This window comes from Caloenas nicobarica, chromosome 17, assembly GCF_036013445.1.
Source record: "Caloenas nicobarica isolate bCalNic1 chromosome 17, bCalNic1.hap1, whole genome shotgun sequence".
NCBI classification, from domain to species: Eukaryota; Metazoa; Chordata; class Aves; order Columbiformes; family Columbidae; genus Caloenas; species Caloenas nicobarica.
In genome coordinates this window covers 10,830,995-10,858,360 of record NC_088261.1, presented here as the reverse complement: position 1 = coordinate 10,858,360, position 27,366 = coordinate 10,830,995, and the positions used below count along the sequence as shown (strand labels likewise).

General features: G+C 56.6%; 4 protein-coding genes across 7 annotated transcripts in view; 2 read left to right on the top strand and 2 right to left on the bottom strand.

Moving 5' to 3' along the window:
* The window catches only part of HIP1 (huntingtin interacting protein 1), a 53,604-nt gene extending 51,279 nt beyond the window's left edge, over positions 1 to 2,325 (bottom strand). Inside the window, exon 1 of the mRNA XM_065647350.1 lies at positions 2,149 to 2,325. Within this exon, the coding sequence (XP_065503422.1) occupies positions 2,149 to 2,265 (117 nt within the window). The 5' untranslated portion in view covers positions 2,266 to 2,325. The remainder of the gene's footprint in view (positions 1 to 2,148) is intronic.
* Positions 2,326 to 2,983: 658 nt separating this feature from the next.
* Positions 2,984 to 11,822, top strand: LOC135995809 (C-C motif chemokine 3-like 1). 3 transcript variants are annotated; one of them, XM_065647356.1, is made up of 4 exons: positions 2,984 to 3,236; positions 10,590 to 10,805; positions 11,059 to 11,173; positions 11,614 to 11,822. In XM_065647356.1, exons 2-4 carry the CDS (start codon positions 10,592 to 10,594, stop codon positions 11,711 to 11,713), a joined length of 429 nt encoding a protein of 142 aa, XP_065503428.1. In that variant the 5' UTR covers positions 2,984 to 3,236; positions 10,590 to 10,591; the 3' UTR covers positions 11,714 to 11,822. The 3 variants fall into 3 exon arrangements, with proteins under 3 accessions (XP_065503428.1, XP_065503429.1, XP_065503431.1); XM_065647357.1 differs by lacking the exon at positions 2,984 to 3,236 and adding an exon at positions 7,813 to 7,872; XM_065647359.1 differs by lacking the exon at positions 2,984 to 3,236 and adding an exon at positions 9,458 to 9,486.
* A 601-nt stretch (positions 11,823 to 12,423) lies between these two features.
* Positions 12,424 to 18,289, top strand: LOC135995806 (E3 ubiquitin-protein ligase TRIM39-like). The gene is made up of 6 exons (XM_065647352.1): positions 12,424 to 13,107; positions 13,765 to 13,860; positions 15,476 to 15,706; positions 15,843 to 15,865; positions 16,806 to 16,918; positions 17,379 to 18,289. The coding sequence occupies exons 1-6, from the start codon at positions 12,676 to 12,678 to the stop codon at positions 17,948 to 17,950; spliced, it is 1,467 nt and encodes a 488-aa protein (XP_065503424.1). The 5' UTR covers positions 12,424 to 12,675; the 3' UTR covers positions 17,951 to 18,289.
* Positions 18,290 to 26,389: 8,100 nt separating this feature from the next.
* LOC135995698 (C-C motif chemokine 4 homolog) lies at positions 26,390 to 27,329 on the bottom strand. 2 transcript variants are annotated; one of them, XM_065647200.1, is made up of 3 exons: positions 27,260 to 27,329; positions 26,766 to 26,880; positions 26,390 to 26,477 (listed from the first exon to the last, which is right to left on the bottom strand). In XM_065647200.1, the coding sequence occupies exons 1-3, from the start codon at positions 27,327 to 27,329 to the stop codon at positions 26,390 to 26,392; spliced, it is 273 nt and encodes a 90-aa protein (XP_065503272.1). The 2 variants fall into 2 exon arrangements, with proteins under 2 accessions (XP_065503272.1, XP_065503273.1); XM_065647201.1 differs by having other exon boundaries at positions 26,390 to 26,464; positions 26,768 to 26,880.
* Positions 27,330 to 27,366: the final 37 nt, after the last annotated feature.

The window sequence follows — 27,366 nt, the reverse complement described above, 5'->3', positions numbered from 1 at the left end:
GTAAAAATCTTCATTTTAAAGGCCATTTAACAGATTAAACTTTTCTTAAGAAAAGTCACTTTCAAAAAAAAAAAAAAAAAACAAACCCCAAAACCCATGAAGTTTCTACAAAAAAACCTCAGAAAGCAGAAGTTTGACAAAAACTGCGGATGACCAACGTGTGGAAGATCTGAGGGTGCCTGCCAAGTTCCCTAAACTGCAGAGAAAGAAAGAATTATGGAAAAAAAAAAAAAAAGATTAAGATGAGAAATTGCACAGAACCGAACACACAGAAGAATGAAAATCCAGCCAGAGACTGAGCTCCGTAGAACACACGTGGTGCCACTTGTCTGCACATCAGACAGGGCAGATGGAATCCGGCGGGACGGCTGCGGCGCGGGGGCCGCAGTGCCGCGGGTGCCGCTCCCCCGGCCCAGCGCCGTGTCCCCGCCGGGTCTGCGTGTCCCGGGGAGCAGCGGCTCTCGGGAGCACGTGGGAGCTCCGGGGATCCCGCGGGGTTGTTTGTTGACCCACAGGACCAGGAAGGCGATCGCACACACTGACTAGTCCCAGTTCCAGCTCCAGTGCTATAAATAATTGATTTTTGAGGTAACTCGAGCAAGGAAGGTAAGACGACTCCCTGTGCATCATCTCATACCCAACCTTAATTTCTGATGTTTGTCTTTCTGCAAAAAAACTCCTCAGAGGTGATCCTTGGTCATTATTTTAATTACCGAGCCATCACTCACATGCTGTGGTCTCACCCAGGTCCTGCTTCCCCCCTTCCCAGAGCAGCCGGTCCCGCTGCCCCTCTCCTGCCTCAGTTTCCCTTCCTCTCCCCCTGCACTCAGGACGGCACCGCTTCACCTCTCCCTGGACACAGAGCAGGGCCGAGCTGTCCCCAACGCCTCCCGCCACCATCATGTCCCTCTTCATCATCCCCACGGCTTATAGGGCATCTCCAAGCTGCTCCCAAGCACGCCCTTGCCCCAAATAACCAGCTTTTTGCCCCAAAGCACCCCTGCTGCCCCCTCAATTTTCCCCTCCGTGCAGGACATCGAGCTGTCGCTTAAAACACGGGTAAAGGGCAGAAAGGCCCCGTCCAGATGCTCCGGGTGCTGCTGAGGAGCGAACTACGGCCGGTTTTCAACACATTGGTGCCTCTTCCCAAGAGCTGCCCGCAGGGGCTGTCCCTGTGCCACCCCTGCCCATGTCGGTGTCCCTGTGCCACCCTGCCCATGTCAGTGTCCCTGTGCCACCCTGCCCATGCCAGATGTCCCTGTGCCACCCTTGCCCATTACAGATGTCCCTGTCCCACCCTTGCCCATGCCAGTGTCCCTGTGCCACCCCTGCCCATGCCAGTGTCCCCGAGCAGAACAGGAGGTCCCTGGGGGTGACACCCAGCGGGGTGACTGACCCCACCATGCACAGAGCTGCACCCTGTCCCTCCAGCCAACAGGGACAGAGATTCCCGTGTCCTGTGGGCGGCTCTGAGGACGCAGGATGGAGCCCGGCGTGGGGAGGGCACCGGCCTGGGCACGACGTGTGGCTCCAGCTGGGCTTGGTGGCCAAATCCCGCCTGGGCAACCCAAACCAGCCGGGTTTATCTCCCACTCCGCGGGTAAGGCCAAGGGGGAGCCCCAGGCCCCTGCCCGCTTGGCTCCTCCCTCACAGCCCCGCAGGGAAGGCTCAGCCGCAGCCCAGGGGGACCCTGACCCGTCCCCCCCTGCGCCCCCCATGGCGACCCGCTGCCCTCATGGGCGGGGCTGGGCTGGCTCCGCCCACCCCCAAAGCCCCGCCCTCTCCACCTACCTGGGGCATCCCCGCCCACCGGAGCCAACCCAGCGCACCTGGCCCGGCCACGCCCACTCGGATTAGCCCCGCCCCCCCGTCATCCCAACCACGACCTACTGGCCAACTCGAGCCAGCCCCGCCCCCCGCGGCTCACCTGGCTTGGCCACGCCCACTCGACTAAGCCACGCCCACCTGAACACAGCCCCGCCCACACGGTCCAGCCCTGCCCGATTTGAAGCAACTCCCGTTACCTGATTGGCTCCACCCCCCGACAAGTCACGCCCCCCCAGCTGGCCCCGCCCCCCTCGGGCGGCACCTCCACACCCGGCAGCATCGCCCGCCGGCCCGGCCCCGCCCCGCGGCCCCGCCCCGTACCTGGGCACGCTCGAAGCTCTCCCGCTCCGCCTCCAGGCCGCCGCCGCCCGCCCGCCGGCTCAGCACCTTGGGCAGCGGGTTGGACACCTGCTTCATGGAGCTGCTCACGCGGTCCATGGCCCCGCCGCGCCCGCCGCCGCTCCGGCCCCGCCGCGCCCTCACCACCGCTCCGTTCGGCGCCGCCGCTGGCCGGATCCCGCGCCATTGGCCCGCCCATCTGCCACTCAAGCGTGGGCACGCCCCGCCGACACCGCCTCCAGCAGGGCGGCTCCGCCCCCTGTCCCGCCCGTGCATTCTGATTGGCCGCTCTCACTGCCACTCGGGAGGAGCCTCCCGGGAGGGGCCGGCTCCGAGCAGACCCAGGCGGGCAGCTCACGTGACCGCCGCCAAGCTCACTGGTCCGGCCGGACACCGCCCACCGCCAGCTCCCGCCTCCCCGCCCTCTGTCCCGCCTTCAGGGACCGCCCTCTTAGCACCGCCCACTTCAGCCCTGTGGTCACGCCTCCCTGCCGGTGCCCTGTGATGATTGGCTTCCGCGCTTGCCGCTCACACCCCGTTGCCCGTACCCGCGCCTCGCCCGTGCCCGGCGTGGCGCCCCCTGGCGGGGCTGGGCGGGGCCGCCGGGGGTCGGGCCGGGGGCTCGGGCCGGGTTGCGAGGCCGCTCGGGCCCCGGGCGGGAAGGGCCGTGCGGAGCTGGCCCAGCCCAGCCCAGCCTCGGGGCTCGGGGAGGCTGCGCCGCTCTGAGCTGCGGCCGGAGCCGGCCGGGCGGGCAAGGCCGGAGGGTCCCACAGGCCCGGGTGCGCGGCCTGCGCGGCTCCCGCTGCCCTGAGGCCCTGCCCGGGGCTCCCGGCCTGGCCCAGCCCCAGCGCGGCGTGCGGCGGCCGCTCCGCCCCGGGGCTCGGTGTCCCCCCCCACACGGACACACACACGGACACGTGCGGCCCTGCCAGCCCCGGGGGCTTTGGGGGCCCTCGGGGTGTCCCCCACGTCGCCCTGTCCCTGCCAGCCCCTCCGAGCCCTCAGCGGTCGCTGCGCCGCCGGGACCTGCTGTTTGTCCGGCTTTGCTCAGCTACGGGATAGATTTGGGGGTTCGTGGACCTGCCCGGGGCCAGGGAGAGGGGGTGTCGGTGTGGGGGGGCCGTTGCGCCTTTCGTGTCAGCCGGGGGGGTGGGGGGCTCTGGGGTGTGCGGGCACAGCTGGCAGAGCAGAGCTGGGAGGACGGGTCATTTCAATGGCAGGGGGGCAAAAATGGTTACAGATGTCTGAAAAACAAGGGAAGAGATGTGCGAGGAGGTTTTTGCTTCCCAGACCGGCTGGCAGATTGGTGGCTGAGGTGCTCTTTCGTATAACCTGATCGTGGCTTGTGTCTCTGGTCTCTCCACTCGTCAGGCGTCTGTGCTGGGCCAGCTCTTTGCCCTCTCTCAACCTGGTGAACTGCTGGGCTGTGGTTCAGAGCAGGGATCCCATCCCACTCAGGAGGTGAACTTCCCACTGGGGCCTTTGCCAGAACTTGAACATTTCTGCAAAATACGGACAGATCAGTATTTTTGCAAAGAGCCTGAGGAGTCTCTGGGATTGCTCCCCAGTTAACCCCTAGGGATCGCAAAGGGAGTTGTGCCGGCAGGTTCCTGGATCCTTAAAAGCAGGTCACACAAAATCAGTGTCTTTGCTTTAGGTGGGGAGCAGCTCTGCAAACCATCCTGTCTGCTGCTGCCACGGGCGATGGGGCAACCTGGGAACAACCCTCTAGGATGTGGGTTGTCAAGAGCTCTTGTGCAAGCAATTCTCTCTGTGTAACTCATTTTTGTGGCTGATTTTTCAGCTGAAACAATTGTCACGCCAGCACCTTCCTGGAGCTGCCCAGTTGGGTGTTTGCATGATAGACCTTCCCCGTCTCTGTGCCTTGGAGACTCACAGCTGCTGGGAAAGGGCCCACACTGTGCAGCAGGTCCATCTCCTCCCACCCCAGCTCCCTGTCTTCCTTCTCTCTAATGTACTTTCTGGAAACCTGCCTCCTTCCTTGGGGCTGGTCCCAGAGGAGGTTTAATGGGTTTAATTCAGCCACTGTTACAGCGAGGCGATTAATAATTGAAGAAATGAAATCATTGCTGAATAGAGATGAGGAAAGAACAGAGGAGGGCATTTGACAAAGGACAGGAAGGTCTTTGTGTCTGGGGGCCTGGACCTCAGCCCCCCAGAGGGACCACAAGGCTTGTGTGACCTGCTCCTCATGCTGAAGGGCAGAGTCACGTCTTCCTCTGCCATGGCCAGGGCTGAGTGTGCATTGTGGGACCTGGCCTGGCCGACCGGGGACTCCTGCCTGGGCAGGAGCAGAGGAAGGTGGGTGGATATGGCCAGAACAGGCTGTTTCTGCTGGCTGCTGATGGATTCTCCAAGACAGAGGCTGTGACAGGATGGAGCCGGGATCCAGCCCATGGGCAGCTGGTCACTCCACCCTGGGCTGGCCCAGTCCACCCAGTGGCTCTGCTGGATTGTGCCTGGGGGTCTGGTCGGCTCCTCTGCAGGGTTTTGAGAAGGTCCCTCCTGGTGGGCCCATGTGCTTCGTTTTTAGGCAGCTCTGCAGGGGTTTGGGGGCTGTTTTCTGGCAGGAGAGGCTGTCCTGCTTTGAGGCAGGTTGAGAGATGCTCCGCAAGAAGCACAGAGCTGTTTCTGTGTGAGGTTTGTTCTTCCGCTTTGGGTTCCTTGCGGAGGTGCTGGAGAAGGGCTGGTGTGCAGGGAAGGTGGGTTGGGCACTGCTCTCACCACGGCTGGGGTTCATCTGCTTGGTTGCTCTGTGCTCCTCTCGCTTCTGTCCAAGGAGCTGGACTGCAGCCTGGAAGCAAAGGGCGAAGGGGGAGCCTGTGCTGGGGGTGTCTGGCCTGTGCGGGGGCAGAAACTCACTTCGCCAGTGCCACCCAGTCCAGTGCAGCCACTTTCACATTGCTTGGACAGGAGAGCTTGGGCTGTGGAGCATGGTCACCTTTGCTTTCAGGAGCTACCTGGGTTGTCTTCACCTGTGTCTTGTCTGCAGGATGGAGGTCATGGGTCTGGTGTCTGCTGGGACATGCAGAGGATGATGTGTCCCCTCTTGTCTTCCCTTCGGGCAGCGTGTGGCACCCATCAGGTGCTGGCTCAGGCTGGGCAGGGGGAGCAGAGCGGGTCCTTCCCCCGTTCCAGGGCTCCACAGGGCACCTTCCCCGGTGCCCACCCCAAACACCCCCACAGGGGCTGCCAGGAGAGCCCCAGGGTGCTGCCGCAGCTCCCCTCACCCCGTGGGCTGGCCTGGGCTCAGGGACAGCGCAGATCACAGATCCCCCTTGTTCCTGCAGGAACACAGAGGCTCAGAGCGCGGCACAGTCCTTCCTCTGTTACCCAGCCGGCTGCACCAGTGCAGGCGGGCACAGGGCTCCGGGCAAACATCCTGCTCGCGTTTCCTCACCAGAGGTGACCCCCTTCAGTTACCACTTTAGACACCCCAGGGCACGATCTCCTGAGCCCCCTGAGCAGATGAGGCGTCCCTGGAGGGCACATCACCTGGAAAGGTGTGCAGGGGGAGGGCAGTGGCTGTGTCGAGCCTTCCACAAATGCAATCCTGCAACCACAGACACAACCCTGCCCTGGTGACAGGGGTGTTTGCTCAGACCCTGGGACAAAAACATCTTATGAGCCAAAGTGCCCACCTGGCGAAGGGAGAGGGTGCAGGGAGGTGGTCCAGACCCCACAGGAGAGCCCCATCTAGAGTTCTGTGTCCAGTTCTGGGCTTTCCAGTTTAAGAAGGACAAGGAATTACTGGAGAGTCCAGTAAATGGCTACAGAGATACCGAGAGGTCCATGTGAGGAAAGGCTGAGAGAGCTGGGGCTGTTGAGCTGGAGAAGAGAAGCTGAGAGGGATCTGATCAATGGGATCAATATCTCAGGGTGGGTGTCAGAGGATGGAGCAGACTCTGTTCAGTGGTGCCCAGCGCCAGGGTGAGGGGCAGCGGGCACAGACTGAAACACAGGAGGCTCCATCTGAACATGGGGAGAAACTTCTTTGCCGGGAGGTACCAGAGCCTGGAGCAGGCTGCCCAGAGCGGGTGTGGAGTCTCCTTCTCTGGAGACATTCAAACCCGCCTGGCCCGACCTGTGTGATCTGCTCTGGTGACCCTGCGTGAGCAGGGCTGGGCTGGGGATCTACAGAGGGCCCTGTAACCCAACCAGCCTGGGGTTCTGGGATTCTGTCCCTGGTAGAACAAAGAGCACTTGGGGCAGCTCGGTGCACCCAGAGGAGCCTCTGTATGTGTGAGGTTTTATCTTTTGATCCCGTTTTTTGAAAGCTTTGGGCAAACCAGGTGCTGCTGCTGAGTCCTTGTCTGCTCGTTCTGTCAAAGAGCTTCTGGGCTGCTACGTGGGGCAGGAGAGCAGCCAAGGCAGAGTTTGGAAGGGGTCAGGGAGAAGGTTTTGGAGAGGATTGCTCAGCTGTGGAGCGTGAGGGTCCATGGGGCCCTCGCCTCTACCTTGGGTGAGGTCTCCTGCTTTCCCAGGTTTTACAAGGAGGGATGTAACCCCAAAACATGACCAGGTGTGTTCTCTGCACTAAAGCCTCGGCAGCTGCCTCCGCTTGGCCAAGAATCCAGCAGCAAAGCTGAGCGTGGCGTCCAGCTGGGTCTATGGGAGAGGACTCGCACCGGAGCTGGAGCTGCAGCTCCGCGGGGTGGCTGCCTGGCTGAGAAGCTCGCCCTGGAGCAGGGCCTGGAGGCGGGAGGTGTTTGCAACACCCTGGACGGTGTTTGCCATCTGCTGGAGAGCTTCCCCACCGCACGGGCAGCAGGTCCGGCTGGAGCATCGCACGGAGCCCAGCACGAGCCCTGTGGGTGACAACCTTGCCCAGGAAAGGCTGGTTTCTCCCAAAGTAGGACATGGTGAACTTGCTTTGCTTCTGTGTTATGAGACAGTCTTGGGCTGCCAGGACGTGACCAGTGAGGAGAGGTTTTCTCTGTGTGACTTGGGGTGTGCAGGCTTGTGTGTAGGACCAGGGGCCCCGGGAAGGTGTGGGCTGTAGGTCTGGAGAGCCAGTCTGTCGCTGTCAACTCATTATGAGATGGGCATAACCCAACATTCACCAGTGCTCTTGTGGAGCATCTTATTGCAGCTCTTCAGTACTTAAAGGAAGCTGATAGGAAAGATGGGGACAGACTTTTTAGCAGGGCCTGTTGTGGTAGGACAAGGGGTGATGGTTTTAAACTAAAGGAGGGAGATTCGGGCTGCACATGGGGAAGGAATTGTTGCCCCTGAGGATGGTGAGAGCCTGGCCCAGGTTGGCCAGAGAGGTGGTGGATGAACCATCCCTGGAGACATCCCAGGCCAGGCTGGACGGGGCTCTGAGCAACCTGAGCTGGTGCAGATGTCCCTGCTCATGGCAGGGGGGACACTGGGGAGCTGGGAAGGGCCCTTCAACCCAAACTGCTCTATGATTGTCCTGATTTTCTAGACTCCTGTAATCTTACACTCTGACTTGCAGACGTCCCAGGCACCTCCATCGAAAGACAACAGGAGGCAGACTTCGTAAGGACAAAGTACCACGTCATGCCAAGTGCTCAGAAATGTCAGGCCCTGGATGTCTCAAAGCTGGAACCCAAATGGTTTTGCTTTTGGTTTCTCTGAACCTCCGCTGCTGTAGCTAAACCGGCCCTGCCCAGTGCAGGCCGCTGGTGCTCGGTGCTGAGGGCATCTAGAGGGAAACGGGTACGTATGTGTGGCTGGAATTTGGCATCTGTCCTGGGATGTATTTCCACATTTCTGTGAGGGCCACATCCTGCTGCAGCCCCTGACCACTTCCCACTCTTCAGGCTCTTGGTTGAAACGTGGGGCTTTTTTGAGCACCCTAGATTTGTCTGGGGAGATGGTACAAGCTGCAGCAATATATTTCTGCTTTGCTGTGTGCTTAGAAACGGTTGGCGTCTTTCTGCTGACATTTACCAAAAATATTCATCTGGAGGCATATCCTGATATATAAATTTCAGTCCAGAGATTTCAATGCAGTTTCACAAGCTGCACTGTGGACCTGACAGTCCTGTGGGACCAGCTGTCCTGGGGAATCAGATATGAACAGTCTCGGGGGGTGTAGGCGAAGGGTCCCTCGAGCTCAGTGTCAGTGTCTCCAGATGTGGCCACAGCAGATCTCTTGAAGAAAAGGCGAATATTTGTGCTGCCTCCCTTGAGTGCACTCCCAGCCTCCAACCATTCTCGTTTACAAATCTCCATGAGTTTGTCACTTTGGAATCCAAGCCCTGGCTCAGACACATGGAAATTTCCTTGCGATCGCCATGTCCCTTGGCAAGGAGCTCCCCGTATAAAAAGCCTCTTCCTTCTGTTCCTTTTGAACCTGGCTGTTGCCAGCTTCATTTGATGGTCCATGGTTCTTGCTCTGGGAGAGACAGCAAATAATCACTATTTGTCCCTCTCTCTAGGCCACTCATTTTGCATTTTTCAATTGGATTCTGCCTGGTAAGGTTCCCCTTCCCATGCTGGAAAGTCTCAATCCCTCTGGGAAATACGTCTTCTCATCTGAGATCTTGCTTGTCCTTCTGGGAGCTGCACAACCCTGCGCTCACTGGCTACACCCGTCATTCCCTTTCTGTTTCCAGCCGATTTGCTCCCCGTTAAACCCAGCGTTTCCCACATGAGTGATCTGGCAGCTCCCAGGGCGCTGTGAGAACGTGATCCCCCCAGACACGACTCCAACCGAAGAGCCGGTGTGGTGGAGCCGCTGCCTTCAGAGCTAAGAAAAGACTCCTCCTGCATCCTAAATCTGTTCGGGTGATGAATCCAAAGATACCATGTGTGGTTTCTATTGAAAGCTGAAACACACCATAAGGCAGAGGTTTTACAGACTCCGTAAATAGCTACTATTTAGGATGTATGATATGGAGGAGGCTTTAGAAATCAAAATATTTAGAGATTTGCATTATTTATCTTGGCAGGAAAGAGCAGCCAAGACTGAAATACAAAATCTTCCTTCAAGGAAGGAACAGAGGGGAAGAAAACAGTGAATAGGGGGAATAACAGAGGTGTCAAAACCTCCAAGAATTCCTTTTGCGATGAATGGGAGCAGGAGACACAGCCTGGTGTATCTGAAAGGAGAGAGAATTCATTGAAAATGTCTAGGCACATTTATATTCCTGATAGAAAATATTGATTTTTCAGAATGAATCTTGACATTTACATCAAACCCATATTTGAATATTGCAAGAACATCCAGAACACTCAGCTAAAAGCAGCACCAAGCTGGGCTGTGGTGTGAGCTGCATCAGCGAGGACGTCTCCAGCTCATCCCTCAGCCTGTTCTCCTCCTCTCAGGTTTATTCTCGTCCCTGTGTGGAGATGTGCAACAGGAACGTTAAGATGGGTCTGAATGGGGAATGCGTGCGAATGTTGGGTATGAAAGCACCGGTAGAAATGCAGGAGCAGGGCTACCAGAGTGGCAGACCTTGGTGGCACCTGGGTTAGCAGGTCATCAGCGCATCATGATCAAGTTGTCTTGGTCTGATGTCAATCTCATCTCTCCATGTGGTTCCCCAGCCTGTCACTTGGGCAGACCCGTCTCCCCCAGCCTCAATCTGCCGTCTGCTGCCTCAGGCGGGGGTGTCGGTCTTGGGCTGATGTGTTGGGCACCTCAAGCTGTCGCGTCTGTTGTCTCAAGCTGTCGTCCGTCACTCGTGCATGGCCACCCCTGTGGGGACAGGGATGTGCAAGGGACCTGCGTGGGCCAGGCAGCTCCTGCCCATACACCCAGCTTCACCTACACCTTCTGAGAGCAATGGAGCTGGGGAAGGGGCTGGAGCACAAGTGTGATGGGAGCGGCTGAGGGAGCTGGGGGTTCAGCCTGGAGAACAGGAGCTGAGGGGAGACCTTCTGATCTCTGACCTGCCTGAAAGGAGCTTGGAGCCAGGGGGGTCGGGCTCTGCTCCCAGGAACAAGTGCCAGGACCAGAGGAAACGGCCTCAAGTTGCGCCAGGGGAGGTTGAGGTTGGATCTGGGGAACAATTTCTTCCCCAAAGGGCTGTGGGGCATTGGAACAGGCTGCCCAGTGGTGGAGTCACCATCCCTGGAGGTGATGCGCCAGCCGCTGTGGGCGAAGTGAATTGTCCCCACTTTTTGATGCAGATATTCTAGGAAACATGAGTATGTGGCATTCTGGTCATTCTCCATCCATTGCCATCATGTGACTTCTAGGCAAAAGGTACTTCTGCTAATCTTCAGAGTCACTGCTTTGAGGTTCTCTACAGAGTCCTTTGGTCAGGGGAAAGGAAAAGAGAGCTCATATCCTGTTCTCTATCATTTCTGGTATCTTATCGTTATATAATACACCATGTCAGGGTGCTGCTCTCATCGAGGTTCCGGGCACTGCCCTTTGTGGAACTCTTGACACAGCACTCCTTCCATTGTGTCATGTCTTTCAGCAATGCTTCCGGCGTGTTTCCATCCTCGCTCACTGTCTCCCTCTATAAAGTGGGATGAACCTGGGGACCGCACAGCAGGCACAGTGAGGGGCTCTGCTGCAGTCCAGCCTGACTCCTGCAGTTCATCTCCATCCAACAGGAGCATGGAGACCTCCACAGCTGCCCTTGCTGTACTTTTTGTGGCTGTCCTCTGCTACCAGGTCTCCTCTTCTCCAAGTGAGTCCAAGCTCTCCTCTCTGAGGAGCTCTCTCCTCTTTCTTTCTGCTGTATAAGGTCTGGTGCAGCTCTTCCCTCCGAGCATCCGCTGTGGGAAGGAGAGGCACGTCTTGCTGCTCGTTGGCTTCCTGAGGGAAGGATGGCAGCGGTGGGAGCAGCACCTTCCCCAGCAGGGACATTCTGGCCTTCTGACCTTCCTTCTCCCTGCTGGTGCTTTTTCTGGCCTGGTTTAATCAGAAAACTTCTCTTCCAGGTTCTGTCAACTTTTCTGGTCGCTGCTGTGTTCAATACAGCAGCAAAGCGTTTCCCTCGAGCCGTGTGCTGATGTATGAGCACACGGGCAGCCACTGCTCCCAGCCCGCCGTGATGTGAGTAGATCTGCCCAAATCCTGAGGGTCCTGCTCGACTGAAGGGTGGCAGCGCCAGGAAACCCCGTGTCACCCCCCATCCTGGCAAGGGAAAGCACCGGGCTGGGCTCTCCCGGGTTAGGAGAACAGCCTGGAAACATCTCAGAGGCCAATCCCACATCTCAGGTTTCTGGACCTCCGTATTAGAGTTGAGCCAAAAGAGCTTCTGCTGGTCACCTTCTCATCGGCAGAGAGCGGGACCCAGGCAGGACGGTGTCCTGGCTGCAGTGGGCATGCCGGGGATGAAGTGGCTTAAGCGGCAGAGAACAGGACACCTGCAATGACACAGAGCCAGCCTCTCACCCCGTGTTTCCCTGCAGCTATAGGAGGGTCTGGTTTGGCGGGTTTACCACGGCAAGGGGCAGGTGGTCTCCTCTCCTCAACTGGATTTCTTTCTGCAGATTTACCACAGTCGCAGGCAAGATGGTCTGTGGCAAACCCAGTGATAAGTGGGTCCAGGACATCGTGAATCACCAGAAGGACAAGGCAGGCAGTGGATGAGCAAAGCCCTGCTCCCTCCAACATCACCTCTGCAAGGACCTTCTCCCATGGGCACCTCCAAGACACAGCCTTATTTTCTTATTACCCATGAATTTGGCATACTATTTAATACACTCTTTAGCTCTTTTATTTAAGCTTACGCAAAGGTGTTTTTAATTTATTTGGCATTTTCAGTGAAACTTTTAATCCTAATTTGTACTGATTGTCTTGAAGTTATTTTTGTGTAATAAAAAGGAGCAAAACCTGCAGCTTCTTCCACTGGCTCTTAGGATGCTTCACAGAGGCTGTGGTGCGCAGCGGTGGCTGGGGAGGGGTCTGGGCTGGCACTGGGTGGGTCTGTGGGTGGCCCTGGCTGCCCCCAGCCCCTCTGTGCCGCATCCCCGGTGCTCCCCCTGCCCGCTCCCGGGGGCTGTGGGCAGCTGCCCGCGCCTCTGCCAGCCCTGCCCGCTCCCTGCCCGACCTCACGGCCCTGCGGCGGGTGGGTGTCGCAGGGACGTTTCGGCACGGTGGGGTCACCGAGCTCGGGCACCGGGCAGGCAGCGCCGGGGCTCCCGCTGCAGCCGGGGGCGGCTCGGCTCAGCAAACAGCAGAGACAACCCCATCTCCTCTGCCAGCCCAGCGCCCGGGGTTATCTATGGCCACAGATTATTTCTGGCACTTCCTAATTTGTCCCGCTCTCCCAGACAGGTTTTTCTTTCGCTTTGACCCGCGGGGGCCGGAGGAAGCCGCAGCCCTTAGGGCTGGTGCAGCTGTCCTGGCCACGCTCCTCCCCCGGGCAGCTTCTCCTCCGGGCTCCCATGGCGCTGCCTCGCCGGGAGCCTGCCCGCAAGTCTGCCTGCGAACCTGCCCGTGAACCTGCCCGCAAACCTGCCCGCGAGCCTGCCCGTGAACCGGCCTGCGAGCCGGCCTCTACTGGCTGACCCTGAGGGAAGGAATCGCCCGGCCGGGCCGTGGTGGCCACCATGTCGCTGGCGGGTGCCCTGGAGCGGCTGCATGAGGAGGCCATCTGCCCCATCTGCCTGGAGTACATGAGCGAGCCCGTCAGCGTGGACTGCGGCCACAACTTCTGCCTGGGCTGCATCGCCAAGCACTGCCACGAAAAGGGTCTGTGGGCCGACGGGCCGTTCTCCTGCCCGCAGTGCCGGGCCTCCTGCCACCGCAGCGGCTTCCGACCCAACCGGCAGCTGGCCAACATCGTGGAGAGCATCCGGCAGCTGGGGCTGCGGGGCGGCGCGGGGACCGAGCCGGGGACCCCGCTCTGCGCCCAGCACGACGAGCGCCTCAAGCTCTTCTGCGAGGAGGACGAGGAGGCCATCTGCGTGGTGTGCCGGGAGTCGCTGCAGCACCGCCCGCACACCGTCTACCCCATCGAGGAGGCCGCGCAGGTGTACAAGGTAGGGGAGGCTGGGGGTGCCGGGGTCCCTGTCCTGCCCTGGTGCACCCTGGGCACGGCGGTGCCAGCTGATCGGGTGCCGGGACCCCACTGCCCCGCTCCCAGCAGCCCTGGAAAGCAGAGGAGGGGGTGGCAGAGAGTGGCACCCACCAGCCGCTCCCATTGCAGTGACCCTCTGGCTCCCTAGCTGTGGAGGTACCCAGGCACACGCCCATCCCGCTGGGTGCACAGCGGCAGCCTGGCTCCCTGCCCCCCTGCGCCACCCCTGGAGAAGGGGGACGGTGGGTGCTGCCCTGGGCACGTTTTGTCTTGTTGCAGGGGTTCACCCAGACCCTGCGTCCCATCGATGCTCCCAGCAGCACATCGCCAGCCGCCCCGTGCCCTGGTGTTGTGGGGAGGCGTCACTTTGCTCTCCAAAACCTAAAAAAATGTGAAAAATACAGAGAAAACCGGAGGAGTGCGGAGAGGGTTAACGCTGCGAGGGGAGTGAAGAGCGCAGCTGCTGGGCTCGGGTGCCAGGGCTGGCACCGCCTGGCACGGGGTGACCGTCCCCTGGCTGCCCGCTGGCACCGGCCGTCCCGGCACAGGGGACCCAGCCAAACTGCGGCGCTCGGTGGGTGCTGCTGGGGCGAGCTGAGCCTGTTCCTTCAATTTTCAGGTCAAACTCCAGAAATCCCTGGAGCATCTTTCGAAGGAAGTGGAGAGCGTGAAGAAGCGTGAGTCAGCGGAAAGGATGAAAACCCAGGAGTGCAAGGCAGGTGCCTGGCTTAATTCTTAAAGAATGAGCTTCAGAGATATCAGCAATTAAAAAAAACCCAAACAACAACCCTGAATCATCTTGTCTGGGGCCATGAATTTGGCATAGCCCTCAGGATGGAACACGTGTTCGTGTCCTCTGCTGTATGGAGAACCGGTGCTGGAAATCAGGCTCAGTGACTGGTGCAGCTCTATAAAGAAATGAAGGAGCTTTGCAAAGATCAGCACGCCAGCTTCCCTGAAATCACGGGCATTTGTGTGCCAGTTAAACACATAGATACTGGATATTTTTTATTTGCCTTTGTTTTACAACTTGTGTTTAGTTACAAGCCAGGCATGAGCCTTATGGTGAGTTCTGCCCCACAGCAATAGGAGCTAAGAGTGTTTTCGTTAAAAAAGAAGAAAAGCTGAATTACTGCACCTCTGCCTGACTCCAGGCAATCCCGGGGAGAGTAAACGGCAGCGAAACAGCTGCATTTCGTGTCCCTCCAGGCTGGAAGCTGGAAAGTAAAAGTAACTGCAGAAAAGGAAACGAAACTACTGGGCTGAGTTATCCAGCCCCGAGCTAGAGCTGATGATTAATCAGCCTTGGCATGAAAACAAGTTTCTCTGCACTCCCCTAGTTATTTGCTCAGCTCCCCTCCTGCTTGCTGCAGCCTGGACAAGTGGGTGGCAGGTTTTTGGGGTGCTCCTGTGCGCTCATGATCCCCTGCAGGGCTGGGATGGGGCTGGGGATGGTGACAGATCGTGTCATTCTCCCCCTGCCCGCCTGAGTCAGAGCTCGGGGGCTGCGGCTCCGCTGGCTCCGGGTCCCCCCAGCCTGGTGCTGGCTGCGCTTTTTGAGTAAAAAGAAAATAAAGTCCCTTGCAAGCGGTGAGGGGAAATGGCTGTGATTGTCCAGGCTTATCAAACCTTAATGACTCAGGCCCAAGAAATCACGTGCTTGGACAGAAAAGTAAATGCAGTTCAGTTTCCTTTTGTTTATGTTCTGCGTTGTGAGGTTTTATGGTCCTAGTTAACTGCAGCTTGTTTCCCTGAAGCTTCAGGTTTCGAGCAAAGTGCCAATTTTTAGTGCTCAGGTGAAAAACCCTAAAGCACTGGCAGGCCCTGCCTGTTGCTGGCTGTGGTGAGAGCTCTTGGACACCCATGGGGTCCCCCCCGGCTCCCCTTTTCCATCTCTCCCCACCCCCAGGGCTTCTTCCACCTCTTCCCTTTGCTGCGGGTTCTTCCAGGGTTTCCTCCGGGCTGCCTGTGCAGCGGGTTGACCTGATCTGCCTGGAGGGACACGTCGTACCACATCTAATAAAAACCCACCCCAGCGCCTGATGGCATCTCCTTGCAGCCCATCATTAGACATCTGAGGTACAGCTGAGCACAAATGCCCTGGGCAAAGTCCTACAGCTGGTAAACAGAGGATGTGGAGTGGGAACTCGGGCAAGGTGAAAGCACAGCAGTGAGCCTCCGGCTGTTTTTTTTAAATAGATGCGCTTATCAAAAAAATGTGGTGGTTTCCCAAAGCCTGATGCTGGGCGTGGATGCTGGAGTATCCAGCTCCATCTCAGCTGCCTGGCTAACGTTGCCCCTTTTCACCCCATCTATCTTCCCATTGCAAGGAGACAGTGAAGAAAAAGCGGGAGAGGATTGTGAGTGAGTTCGGGAAGCTGCATCGGTTGCTGGCTGATGAGGAGAAGCTGCTGCTTCAGAAGCTGGAGGAGGAGGAGAAGCGGATTCTGCTGATGGTCAATGAAAACCTGGCCAGGCTGGTGGAGCAGAAGTCCTTGCTGGAGGAGCTGATCCTGGAGATAAAGGAGAAGACCCAGCAGCCGGCTGATGGGCTGCTTAAGGTCAGGCTACACCACCAGCTCCCCGAACTCAGCCCCCAACCCTTGCAGTCTGGGCAGGTGGCTGGGGCTGGGCTGGCTGGTGAGCACGAGGCTTTGGAGCCCCACACCCAAAATGGTTTTTCGCTTCTCCCTCTAGGACATGAAAAGCGTCCTGAGCAGGTGGGTACCTGTGCTTGTTCCTCCTACTGTCCTGGCTGCTTCCAGGCTCTAAGATGTTCGTGTCTGCTCCACGCCAGCCGCCTCCCGTCCTCCCTGCCCAGAGCCTATTTTGGTCCTTCCTGGGACTGACAAAGGGACTGAGACCAATGGGGGCTGGAGAAGAGATTCCATCCTCCTCTTCCAGGACCCCAGAGCCAAAGTCTTGCCTAGCCTTGTAGTGTGTGAGATGTGTCCCCTCCTAAGGGACACAGAACCACAGAACAGTTTGGGTTGGAGGGCCCTTCCCAGCTCCCCCAGTGCCCCCCCTGCCATGAGCAGGGACATCTGCACCAGCTCAGGTTGCTCAGAGCCCCGTCCAGCCTGGCCTGGGATGTCTCCAGGGATGGTTCAGCCACCACCTCTCTGGCCACCCTGGGCCAGGCTCTCACCAGCCTCAGGGCAAACAATTCCTTCCTCACGTCCAGCCTGAATCTCCCTCCTTTAGTTTAAAACCATCACCCCTTGTCCTGTCACAACAGGCCCTGGTGAAAAGTCTGTCCCCATCTTTCTTATGGGCCCCTTTTAAGTACAGAAAGGCCACACTAAGGTCTCCCCGGAGCTTCTCTTCTCCAGCTGAACCCCCCAGCTCTCTCAGCCTGTCCTCCCAGCAGAGCTGTTCCAGCCTCGGATCATTTCTGGGGCTCCTCTGGCCTCTCTCCATGCTGGCCGGGCCTTGCTCCCTCCTTCTCAGGGACTGGCACCACCACTCCCACATTGTTTAGCTCTGGTCCCATCAGGGTTGCTCATAAGCCAGCACTTACCTCTGGTGCTCTTCACAGCTGAAGAGCTCAAGGGAGGGAGTGCACCTGTGCAGCAACAGAAAGGCTTTAACCCCCCCCAGCAGGAGACCGGCCGTGCTGTGGGCTCTGGGTACAGCCCATGGGCATCGCTCTCCTTACAGGTGCGAGGGGGTGAAGTTCCAGGCCCCCAAGGCTGTGTCCATGACCCTGAAGGAAGACTACAGCATCCCCGAGCGCTGCCTGGGCATGAGGGACATGCTGAAGAACTTCAAAGGTAAGGGGGCTTCTTCTGTGCCAGCTCCTGGCATGTTTGGGCTCTGGTCTGGTTTCATGGTGGAGAAACCTTCCTTGTTCTGGTCTTGGACGGGTTGTGAGGTGACTGTGAAGCCCAGGAGGTCACTCAGGAGTTCCAGGCTCTGTGGTACCCTCAAACTCTTGCTTTTGGTGTTGGCTGCTCCCAAAGCTGTGCCAGGGGCTGCAGAGCTGCCCTCGTTCTGATCCTGCTCTGCAGCCAGATGCCAAATATTTTGCTGTGGTTTATGGTTACCATGATTTTCTGTATTGCACTTCCCCCCTGCTGGACAACTCTGGGAGCTGTGAAAAACCAGAGGCACACACAAATAAGTATGAGAGGTAGGAAGATCTGGAAGAGACTGGCACCCAGGTCACAGGCACCCACTTGTGTCCACACCTGCAGATCCCTGATCTGTCCTTCCACCCTTCTCTCACTCCAGTGGACGTGACACTGGACCCCGAGACCGCACACCCCGAGCTCACCCTGTCCGAGGACCGCAAGAGCGTGCGGCGCGGGAGCAAGAAGCTGCTTCTGTCCCTCTTTGAGAACCCCAGGAGGTTCAGCACCACTCCAGTGGTGCTGGGGAGTCAGATCTTCTTCTCGGGCCGCAGCTACTGGGAGGTGCAGGTGGGAGACAAGCCCGAGTGGGGCTTGGGGCTGTGCCGGGAGTCCGCCAGCCGGAAAGGGAACGTCCTCTTCTCCCCAAACAACGGCTACTGGGTGTTGCAGCTGCAAAACAAGGGCAACTACGAGGCCCTCACATCACCTGTCTCCCCTCTGACCCTGAGCGTGAGACCCCGGCGCATCGGGATCTTCCTGGACTACGAGGCAGGAGAAATCTCCTTTTACAATGTGAGCGACCGCTCCCACATTTACACCTTCACGGACAAATTTTCAGGGAACCTCCGGCCTCTCTTCTTCCTGGGTGCCTTTTTGGGGGGCAGAAATGCAGAGCCCTTGGTGATCTCCTGGGTCAGGGACACGCAGGGAACTGGGTGCATCGTCCTGTGACAGCGGCTGCCTGGCGGGCAGAGACCTGGGAGCCCAACCAGCTCCTCCTGTGAGTGGGACAGCATCAGGGAAACAGCTCTGTGCTTTGGTGAGCATCATGGCAGGGTCCCCGTGTGCTCCTGGGGTGACCTGCCAAGTGTGACACCACCCCATGCCCTGCCTGCGCAGTGGGGACATGCTGTAACCCACTGTGCCACCGGTGGGGACAGGGGACCCCGCTGACAACCGCTGTCCTGCTGCTCATCTCAGGGGCTGTTGGAGAAGGGTGGGCACCCAGCCTGCTGTGTAGTGCTGATTTTGGTGTGAATTGTACTGGAACAAAGCAATAAAGGGTTGATTTGGGCAGCCTTGTGTGATCAGCAGTGTGGTTTTGTGGTGCGGCCATCCCTGCTCGTTAGCCTCAGCTAATCCATAGCATCTCAGAGGGCAAAGGGTGCTGCCGCACCTGGTCCTCTCTGGCCCAGAGGGATCCCATTGTGCCATCAGTGGGACACCGCAGCAAGCCGGGCACCCGCCGGGCAAGGACTCGGTGGTGGCAGCTGCCTGTGTGGTTGACCACACTTCAGCCTGGTGGTGCTGGGTGAGGGCAAGGGGACATCTGTAGGGGTGTGGGTGCTGCTGGGCTGGTGGCTCCTGGGCTGCTCTCTCTTGTCCCCTGAAAGTGAGATAAGTGAGATCTGTGTGTAGACGAGGTTCTTAGGGACATGGGTTAGTGACATTGTTGGGTTAACAGTTGGACTCAATGATCTTGAAGGTCTTTTCCAACTAAAATGATTCTATGAATCTGTGGTCACCTCCAGGCTTGGTAGGTCCAGCCTCTCCACCTCCTCTCACAAGCCTCATGGGTGGGAGATCTCCAAGCGTTGCACACCCAGAACAGGGGCACTTCAGGGCCTGCAAAACCCAGGGAAAAAAAATAACCCAGCATCTGCTGATGTCTCCAAAGGTCACCTTTTGTCTCTCCATCCCCTGGGATATCCCTTCTCCTCAGGCTGTACTGCTGCCCCAGCCTCTTGCCTCAGCAGCTGGCCACCGTGTTGCTGGAGGAAAAGCTCTCAGGTCCTTAAGCTCAGCTCTGGCATCAGCCAGTCCTACTCATCTAAACCAAAGTGCCTGTGATCCACAGGGCCGGGAGGCAGGAGATACGGCCCTGGAGGCAGGCAGGGTGGAGGTGAACCCAAGCACCCATGGACTGCCAGCTGTGAAACATGCCCTTCGGCTAAAAATAATGAAGCTGTTTAATTTAAATACCAATTCAATTAAAACAAAAGGATATTTGACAATGCACAGTCTTAAATGTTCAACACAACTTCTCTGGAAATGCCACGAATCGTGCTTTAGGAATCTCCTAGTGAAAAATGATGCTGGACCTGAGACAGCAGTTCCTCTCACCTGAGTTTTGTTGTGTTTTGTGGAGTCCCACTCTCCTCCCTTCAGCTGCAGGGTCTTTATTTTGGAGGCTGCATGGCAGAGAGGACAGACTAGCCAGAAGAGCCCGGTCCCAGCTTTGCCATGTCCCAGGAAGGAGAAGGTCAATGGGTCTTGGTGAGTGCTGCAGCTCATTGACCTCCATGGAGATCATGCAGAGGCACTTTACGGAGCCTGAGAAGATAAGAAAGGAAATGAAGAAAGAACATGAACTTTGAGGTCTCGACAGAGGGCTGGAAGCAGAGGCAGTTGTGGGGGGGAGCGGTGAGGACAGCTGGGAAGGGACCAGGATAAATGTCACTGAACCGGGGCGGGAGGAGGTGGTGGGATGGAAACTGTCCAGGAGGCAAGAGCGATCTGACCGCGGCGAGGTGACAGACGAGTGGCATTTGCTGCAGCGCCGGAGGCACAAAGCATTTCCAGAAGAGGTGGGAGGAACTGCAACAGTTCAGAGATCTTGCAAACAGGGCGAAGACATGAATGAGCAGAAAGGATGTGAACTCACCCCGATGCACCAGCCAAAGCGTTCCTAGAAATCATGAATCTGCCTTTCCCAGGAAGGAGAGTAAAGGTTGAAGGCATGAGATAGCCCTGAATATGCTATAAAATTGTCCATCTGTTGGGCTGTCTGCATCACCTGCAACTATGAAACTGCTTGAGGCAGATCCCAGTCTGCCCTGAGATGCCCAGACTGGTTGGCAATGGGCAATGAGAGAAAAGCCAGGAGCACTGGGACCTGCTGACTTAGAGCTAAAGCTGCTCCTAAAGCTGTTTGCAAACAAGTTTTCTGTTTAAGTCATGAGAAACTGAGCTTGCCTCTCTCCCCAGTGGAAATGCATTTATTGCCTGGCTCTGGCCTCCACACAGATCCTTCCCAGCAAGGACCAGGTCCTGCTGGGACCACCCGCCTCAGCCATGAGGGACGTCTGCCCGGCACAGTGCAGTCTGACCTGAGAACCTGGGTCTTCCTGCAAGCTGTCCTGCCTCAAGCAAGCCGGTGGCCCTCACATGGCATCATAAGGTTATTTATTACCAAAGGGACTGACCTGTATGTACCAAGCTCATCACAGTCACTCCATCTCCACTTGATTTCTATATATTGAAGGAAGATGGGCATATACATGGCTGAGGGAGCTGGGGGGTTCAGCCTGGAGAACAGGAGCTGAGGGGAGACCTTCTGATCTCTGACCTGCCTGAAAGGAGCTTGGAGCCAGGAGGGGTCGGGCTCTGCTCCCCAGGAACAAGCGCCAGGACCAGAGGAAACGGCCTCAAGTTGTGCCAGGGGAGGTTGAGGTTGGATCTGGGGAACAATTTCTTCCCCCAAGGGCTGTGGGGCATTGGAACAGGCTGCCCAGGGCAGTGGTGGAGTCACCATCCCTGGAGGGGTTGGACAGACGGAGATGAGGTTCTCAGCGACATGCGGCAGTGACATCATTTGGTTAACAGTTGGACTCGATGATCTTGAGGATCTTTTCCAACCAAAACAATTCTATGATTCTATACATTTTGCAGGGACATTTTGGGTTGAGACAGTCTCTTGCTGTGGTGGGTCCTAGGACTGATCTGCTCAAGGTTTTACTGATGGCAGTAATCCCTGGGGATACCAGGTCTGGCAGAATGGCCATGGGCTGGGGTTGGGTGATCAGCAAGTTGTTGTTCTGAGAAATCAGTAGATTAATGTCCCATTTTTAGACTTTGGATCCTGGGCCAGTTTGGTCACCCAGAGGAACTGATAAGATCCCTGATAAGATTCTCCACAGCAAAATTTACAGATTTGCAGTTTTAGAAATGTGCTTTCTCAACAAATGTTATAATCTTTCTTTCTCTTCTGGTGTAGTGGAAAATGTTTTGTCATCTTAGGGGGATGTGAGTCGTCATCTGCGTCTTTCTAAGAACTGAGCAGAAATGTTTGTTTGGGTCTTCATTGCCACTTCTGCCTTCTGTTGGACATTACAGAGAAGGTGACAGCCAGGAACAATTTCTAGCATAATACTCTGTGTCTTCCTCAGTCCTGGAAGTCTGGGTTATATTGCCACTTTAGGAAAAAAATACTTTTATATGCAGCATACAAACCCATCCACTTTTATGTGCCTTTTTGGGTTCTGGACCCCCAGAAGAGACACAGTCTCACATCTTGGTGTCTCTGGGAAAAGCCATTTTGGCTGGAGGATGGAGCCTCCTCTCTCTGGTCCCTGGGATGCAGGGAGAGGCACAGAGCTGGCACTTCTGAGCACATGGGCATTTTCCCTTCAGGGTGTCTAACTCCTCTCTGAAAAAGTGGAGATCTAAAAGCCATCAGACCATGAACCTCAATTGCCTTCAATCTGTAATCAGCACAGCCCAACTCATTGTTCTGTGCGATGCCAGACTGATCTCCAACTCCTGTCGCTGTCATTATACCTCAAAATGCCTACAGACACACCAGGGTGATATAAACAACACATATATAGAGATGTGCATGTGTATGATAATAATGATGTTATTCTTATCACAGTAATGATTTTATTTTATTTCACAGGCTTTCCCAGGGCTTTCATTAAAAACATTTACCTTTATACACATGCACAAAATATTCAGTAAATACCACAGTCTATTTTCAGGATGAATCTCTCTTTTAGTAGTTTACAAATTCTGAAACTCTTGACACCATTGCTCTTGTCGTGTTCTAAATCCAGAGGAAACCCCCGGCAAGGCACCCTCCTCTTGGGCCCCATCTGCTGCCTTGGGCTTAGTGCCCTTCTTGTGTTCACCTGCCCCGTCTCCAGCGGGTGCTCCCTGAGCATCCTGTGAGGCTGTTTCTGGGAAGGATGAGCATCATGATCAGCCCCTGAGACCCACACACCAGCACCAGGATATCCAAGGGCTGTACGGTGTGAGAGTTTTCTTTCCTCAGCTCTGGCAACAACATCAGTCCCAAATAGCTGAATCAGTGTACATGGACACCTCAGATCCTGGGGTCAGTTTTGGGCCCCTCATGCCAAGAAAGCCCTTGAGGTGCTGGAGCGAGTTGAGAGAAGGGAACAGAGCTGGGGAAGGGGCTGGAGCACAAGTGTGATGGGAGCGGCTGAGGGAGCTGGGGGTTCAGCTGGAGAACAGGAGCTGAGGGGAGACCTTCTGATCTCTGACCTGCCTGAAAGGAGCTTGGAGCCAGGGGGGGTCGGGCTCTGCTCCCCAGGAACAAGCGCCAGGACCAGAGGAAACGGCCTCAAGTTGCACCAGGGGAGGTTGAGGTTGGATCTGGGGAACAATTTCTTCCCCCAAGGGCTGTGGGGCATTGGAACAGGCTGCCCAGGGCAGTGCTGGAGTCACCATCCCTGGAGGGGTTGGACAGACGGAGATGAGGTTCTCAGGGACATGGGGCAGTGCCAGGGGTGGGGGAATGTTTGGACTGGATGACCTTGAGGGTCTTTTCCAACCAAAATTATTCTATGATTCTATGATATGGCAAATATATCCCCAGCTCTGGGCAGGGTAATTCCTGGGTACAGATATGGGCTCATGGTGACACGGGCACTACAAGCCCTGGCCTTTCTGTCCATGCTCTGGGCCACCTTCCTGCATTACTCTTCCTCGTCCTCATCCTCCTCCTTGTCCTCCTCTTCCTCCTTTGCAAAACGTGGTGTGGAGATGACCAGGGATGCCTTCTTCATGATCACACTGCTGTTTGCAGGACTTGCAGGCAGCTGTCAGCTTTCAGAAAGCTGCCGGCTGCCTTTGCCTTGCTCGTGCGAGCTGTGCTCACACCTCTGTGCCCGGGGGTGTGGATTGACAAGCGCGCTGTGTTCCTCAGATGCACTTTGAGGGCTCCTCTGAGCTGTCACACGTGGGTGGGTGTAAGATCAAGAAAGACATGAGCAATTCAGGGCTCCCTGCAAGCTCTTGGAATAGCGGTGAGGAGTCAGCTGAGGTACCCAGAGTAGGTGTCTGCTGGGGGTGGCTTGAACGTGAACCAGCTTGCTGAGGATGTTGGCACATGGAGTTGTTCACGACAGGCTCAAACAGTGCATGGGCTGATTGGTGCTCCCCAATGGCCCTGTGCTGTGTGTCCTTCCATAAGAAGCCCCAAGGCTGCAGAATTGCTGCCAGTGCCACAGGGACAGGTGGGGCTTGTATCCAAGAGAGACTGGGGAGGTTCGAACCATTTTGGGATGACCCATTGCAGGTCTCCCCACTCCTGTCCCCTGCTCCTGCTGTCCCCTGGAACAAGGGCAGCTCTGGGCACTCGGCTTTGTGCCAGTCTCAGTCCTCAGGGTGAAGCTACTGGGCTCTGGCACTCAGATATGGGGCTGGTTGGCACCCAACGGCCAAGATGTCCCCACCTCAAGCATGGCCACAATGAGCCCTGCTCCTGGAGCTGCCCATGGGGCATGCAGTGCCTGGGGAGTCAGGGCTGTGACCAAAGCCACCATCCTCACATGCAGGAATCACAGAACCACAGAACCCCAGGCTGGTTGGGGTTGCAGGGCCCTCTGCAGATCCCCAGCCCAGCCCTGCTCACGCAGGGTCACCAGAGCAGATCACACAGGTCGGGCCAGGCGGGTTTGAATGTCTCCAGAGAAGGAGACTCCACACCCGCTCTGGGCAGCCTGCTCCAGGCTCTGGCACCTCCCAGCAAACAAGTTTCTCCTCATGTTCACATGGAGCCTCCTGTGTTTCAGTCTGTGCCCGCTGCCCCTCACCCTGGCGTTGGGCACCACTGAACAGAGTCTGCTCCATCCTCTGACACCCACCCTGAGATATTGATCCCATTGATCAGATCCCTCTCAGCTTCTCTCCTGCAGCTCAACAGCCCCAGCTGTCTCAGCCTTTCCTCACAGAAAGTTGCTCCAGATCCCTAGTCATGTCACCAAGGCACAGCCATCTTTGTGATGATGCCCACCCAAACCTCCCAGCCATGGGCTCCCTCCAGCAGCATCCTGGGGAAGGGGCTCTGTTCCTGTTCGTTGGTACAGGTTTCCATTCTACCCTCCTCCTCCCCAGATGCTGTTTCAAGCTGGGTGCAGCCAGCGCTGTTGCAGGATGACTGATGGGGTGAATGCTGCCTGTTGGGCTGGGGATCTGGGGGCTGCATTTCCTGAAGTCATGAGGCTCCTGATGTAACTGATACGCCCCTTCCTCCTCTAAATGCACCTGTGTCCCCCTGGTTCTTTCCAGCCGCACCTGCGGCTTCTCTCACTGCATGACTCCCACCCAGCCTCTGCCCTCTGTCTGCTCATCTTCTCCCTCCTCAGGAGCTCCCTTGAATCACAGAATCATAGAAGCATTTTAGTTGGAAAAGACCCTCAAGGTCATCAAGTCCAACCATAACCCACCCCTGGCACTGCCGCATGTCCCTGAGAACCTCATCTCCGTCTGTCCAACCCCTCCAGGGATGGTGACTCCAGCACTGCCCTGGGCAGCCTGTTCCAATGCCCCACAGCCCTTGGGGGAAGAAATTCTCCCAAATTTCCAACCTCAGCTTCCCCTTGAGGCCGTTTCCTCTGGTCCTGGCGCTTGTTCCTGGGGAGCAGAGCCCGACCCCCCCTGGCTCCAAGCTCCTTTCAGGCAGTTCAGAGATCAGAAGGTCTCCCCTCAGCTCCTGTTCTCCAGCTGAACCCCCAGCTCCCTCAGCCGCTCCCATCACACTTGTGCTCCAGCCCCTCACCAGCTCCGTTCCCTTCTCTCAACTCGCTCCAGCACCTCAAGGCCTTTCTTGGCGTGAGGGGCCCAAAACTGAACACAGGATTTGAGGTTTGGCCTCCCCAGTGCCTGGGACAAGGGACGGTCACTGCCCTGGGCCTGCTGGCCACACCAGTGCTGGTACGAACCTTCCTGCTCTGCTCCGCCGTGTCTCACTGATGTTGACATTTGTCCCCCCCAGTTCAGTGTGTGACCACTGTGGGGTGAGCTGAGTGCAGGCAGGTCTCTGCCCTGAGCCTTTTTCATTGGCTGCCCTATAGGCACCAAGGGTCCAGGCAGGAGGAACACAAACCCTCGGTGTTCATCCAACAGCACCCGTCTAGAGCTGATCAGAGTAACCTAAAGGCCATCAGTTGTGTCTGCTCCATCTCCTGCATCTCTGGTGGGACACCAGATGTCTCCTTGCAGGGACAGGCCCTGTGCTGGGGCTGGGCCCTGGCAGGGACATTGCAGGGGACATTTCGTCTCTGGACAGGTGTCTCCAGAGATGGGCTGTCCTTGGAGGCACAGAGGAAAAACACCTTTGCTCAGAAGAGGGACACGTCTGCCAAGCCTCAGGTACTAGCTAAATGAAAGCTTGATGAAATAGTTCTAAAAGTCTTGTAGTGAAACATATTTTTTTCCATCCTCAGCTCTGGGAAGAGCTGATCCTTTTTAGCTGCAGTTCTCAGAAAACTTTCCCTGAAACAGTCAGCATATAAAATTTCAACCCCTAAAGGTTTTAATTGACTATAATGGGGCCAGTGATGTAATTTAACTAGCTGCCAGTAGTCATGAGTACAGATTAAATACTTTATAAAAAGAGTGAGCCCATCTACCTGAATGTAATCTATGCCCTTTTCACACCTCCTCCTTCGTGATTTTTCCTTTCATATTTTGCAAAACAGGACGTTCAGATAGGGGAAGCTTGTGGGGGTTTTGACAGCATAGAAAAGGGAATAAAGAACACTATTATAATTTGAGCTATTGTCATTGCAAAGAATTGTAATAGAGGCAAAGACAGAAAGTTCTTACAAAAATATTTATTTCTTGAAATATGAATTAAATATTACATCAAAATTACAATTAATTAAATACAGAAAATATAACCTAAGCATGAGCCTTCATTTAAAAAAATACATCTATTAAATAATATTCTTATTTGTCTAGAGCAGAGTTATTGCACCTGATCCCTCCCCTATAAAAAATTAAATAGCAAAACATTAAAGTCAGATTTTGGTACATTTTCAGTTTCCTAACTAGCTTTCAACGACACGGAAGCATTTCTGATGCAGCCCACAGCTGGCCGGGCCTCGCCAGCAGACGTGCGGTGTCTGGGTCTGTCCTGGGACCTCAGTTCAGCTCCAGATCACTCATGTACTCCTGGACCCAGTCGTTCTCGGGGTTGGCGCAGACTTGGCGACCCTTCTTCGTGACAAACCTGCGGGGTGCAGAGAGGTAAGATTTTGGTGGGAGAGCAATGGATGGAGGGGAATCCTGCCCTAAGCCCAGCCTCTCCCAAGGACCAGCAGAATTTGGACACGCAGCACATCATGCCCATCGTGTCAGCAGTGGTGGAGCAGGACCATGGAGCACCACCATGCACCTCGTGTCCCCCATACCTCCTGTCCCCCGGGACCAACCTCCATCCCCTGTGTTTTGAAAAGGGTCTTTCTGGATCCCCAGCCCAAAGGCAGAGCCCCCCACTGCCCCGGAGGAAAGGACTTACACGACACCCGGCTGGGAGCACTGGCTGCTGGTCTCATAATATTCCACCACGAAGGTGCGGGGCAGCTGCCGGGAGGTGTAGGAGAAGCAGCAGGAGGTCGGTGGGTCAGAGCCAACTGTGAAGAGCAAAGACGGTCACCAACAGTGGTAAGGGATGGGGAGCAGGGCAGGGAGATGGGACCACAGACCCCTGGCACAGGGAGATGGGACCTCAGATCCAGTCTAGGGAGGAGGGAGGATGTAGAGGAGGAAGACAACCAAAGAGGGTTTTCTTTATTCTCCCTTCAATTCTTTCTCTTCTGGATTCACCCTGAGTTGGCACTGGCAAAGCCCATGAGCTGTGCCATCCCACGGCAGGAGAGCCCCAATGGCCCTGGAGCACCTGCCAGAGGGTGGTCTGACCCAGGGGTGGAAAGGCTGGCAGAAAGGACCCTGTTCCAGCAGCGACATCTCTCCTGTCCCCATTTAGAGAGGACGGGGAAATCCCAGACTTACGTGGTGCAGAGGAGGTCTGGTAGCAGAAGGCGGCGATGAGAAGGGTGAGGGCAGCCACAGAGACCTTCATGTCAGCTGAGAAGTGGTGGCCGGAGCTGGAGCAGGCA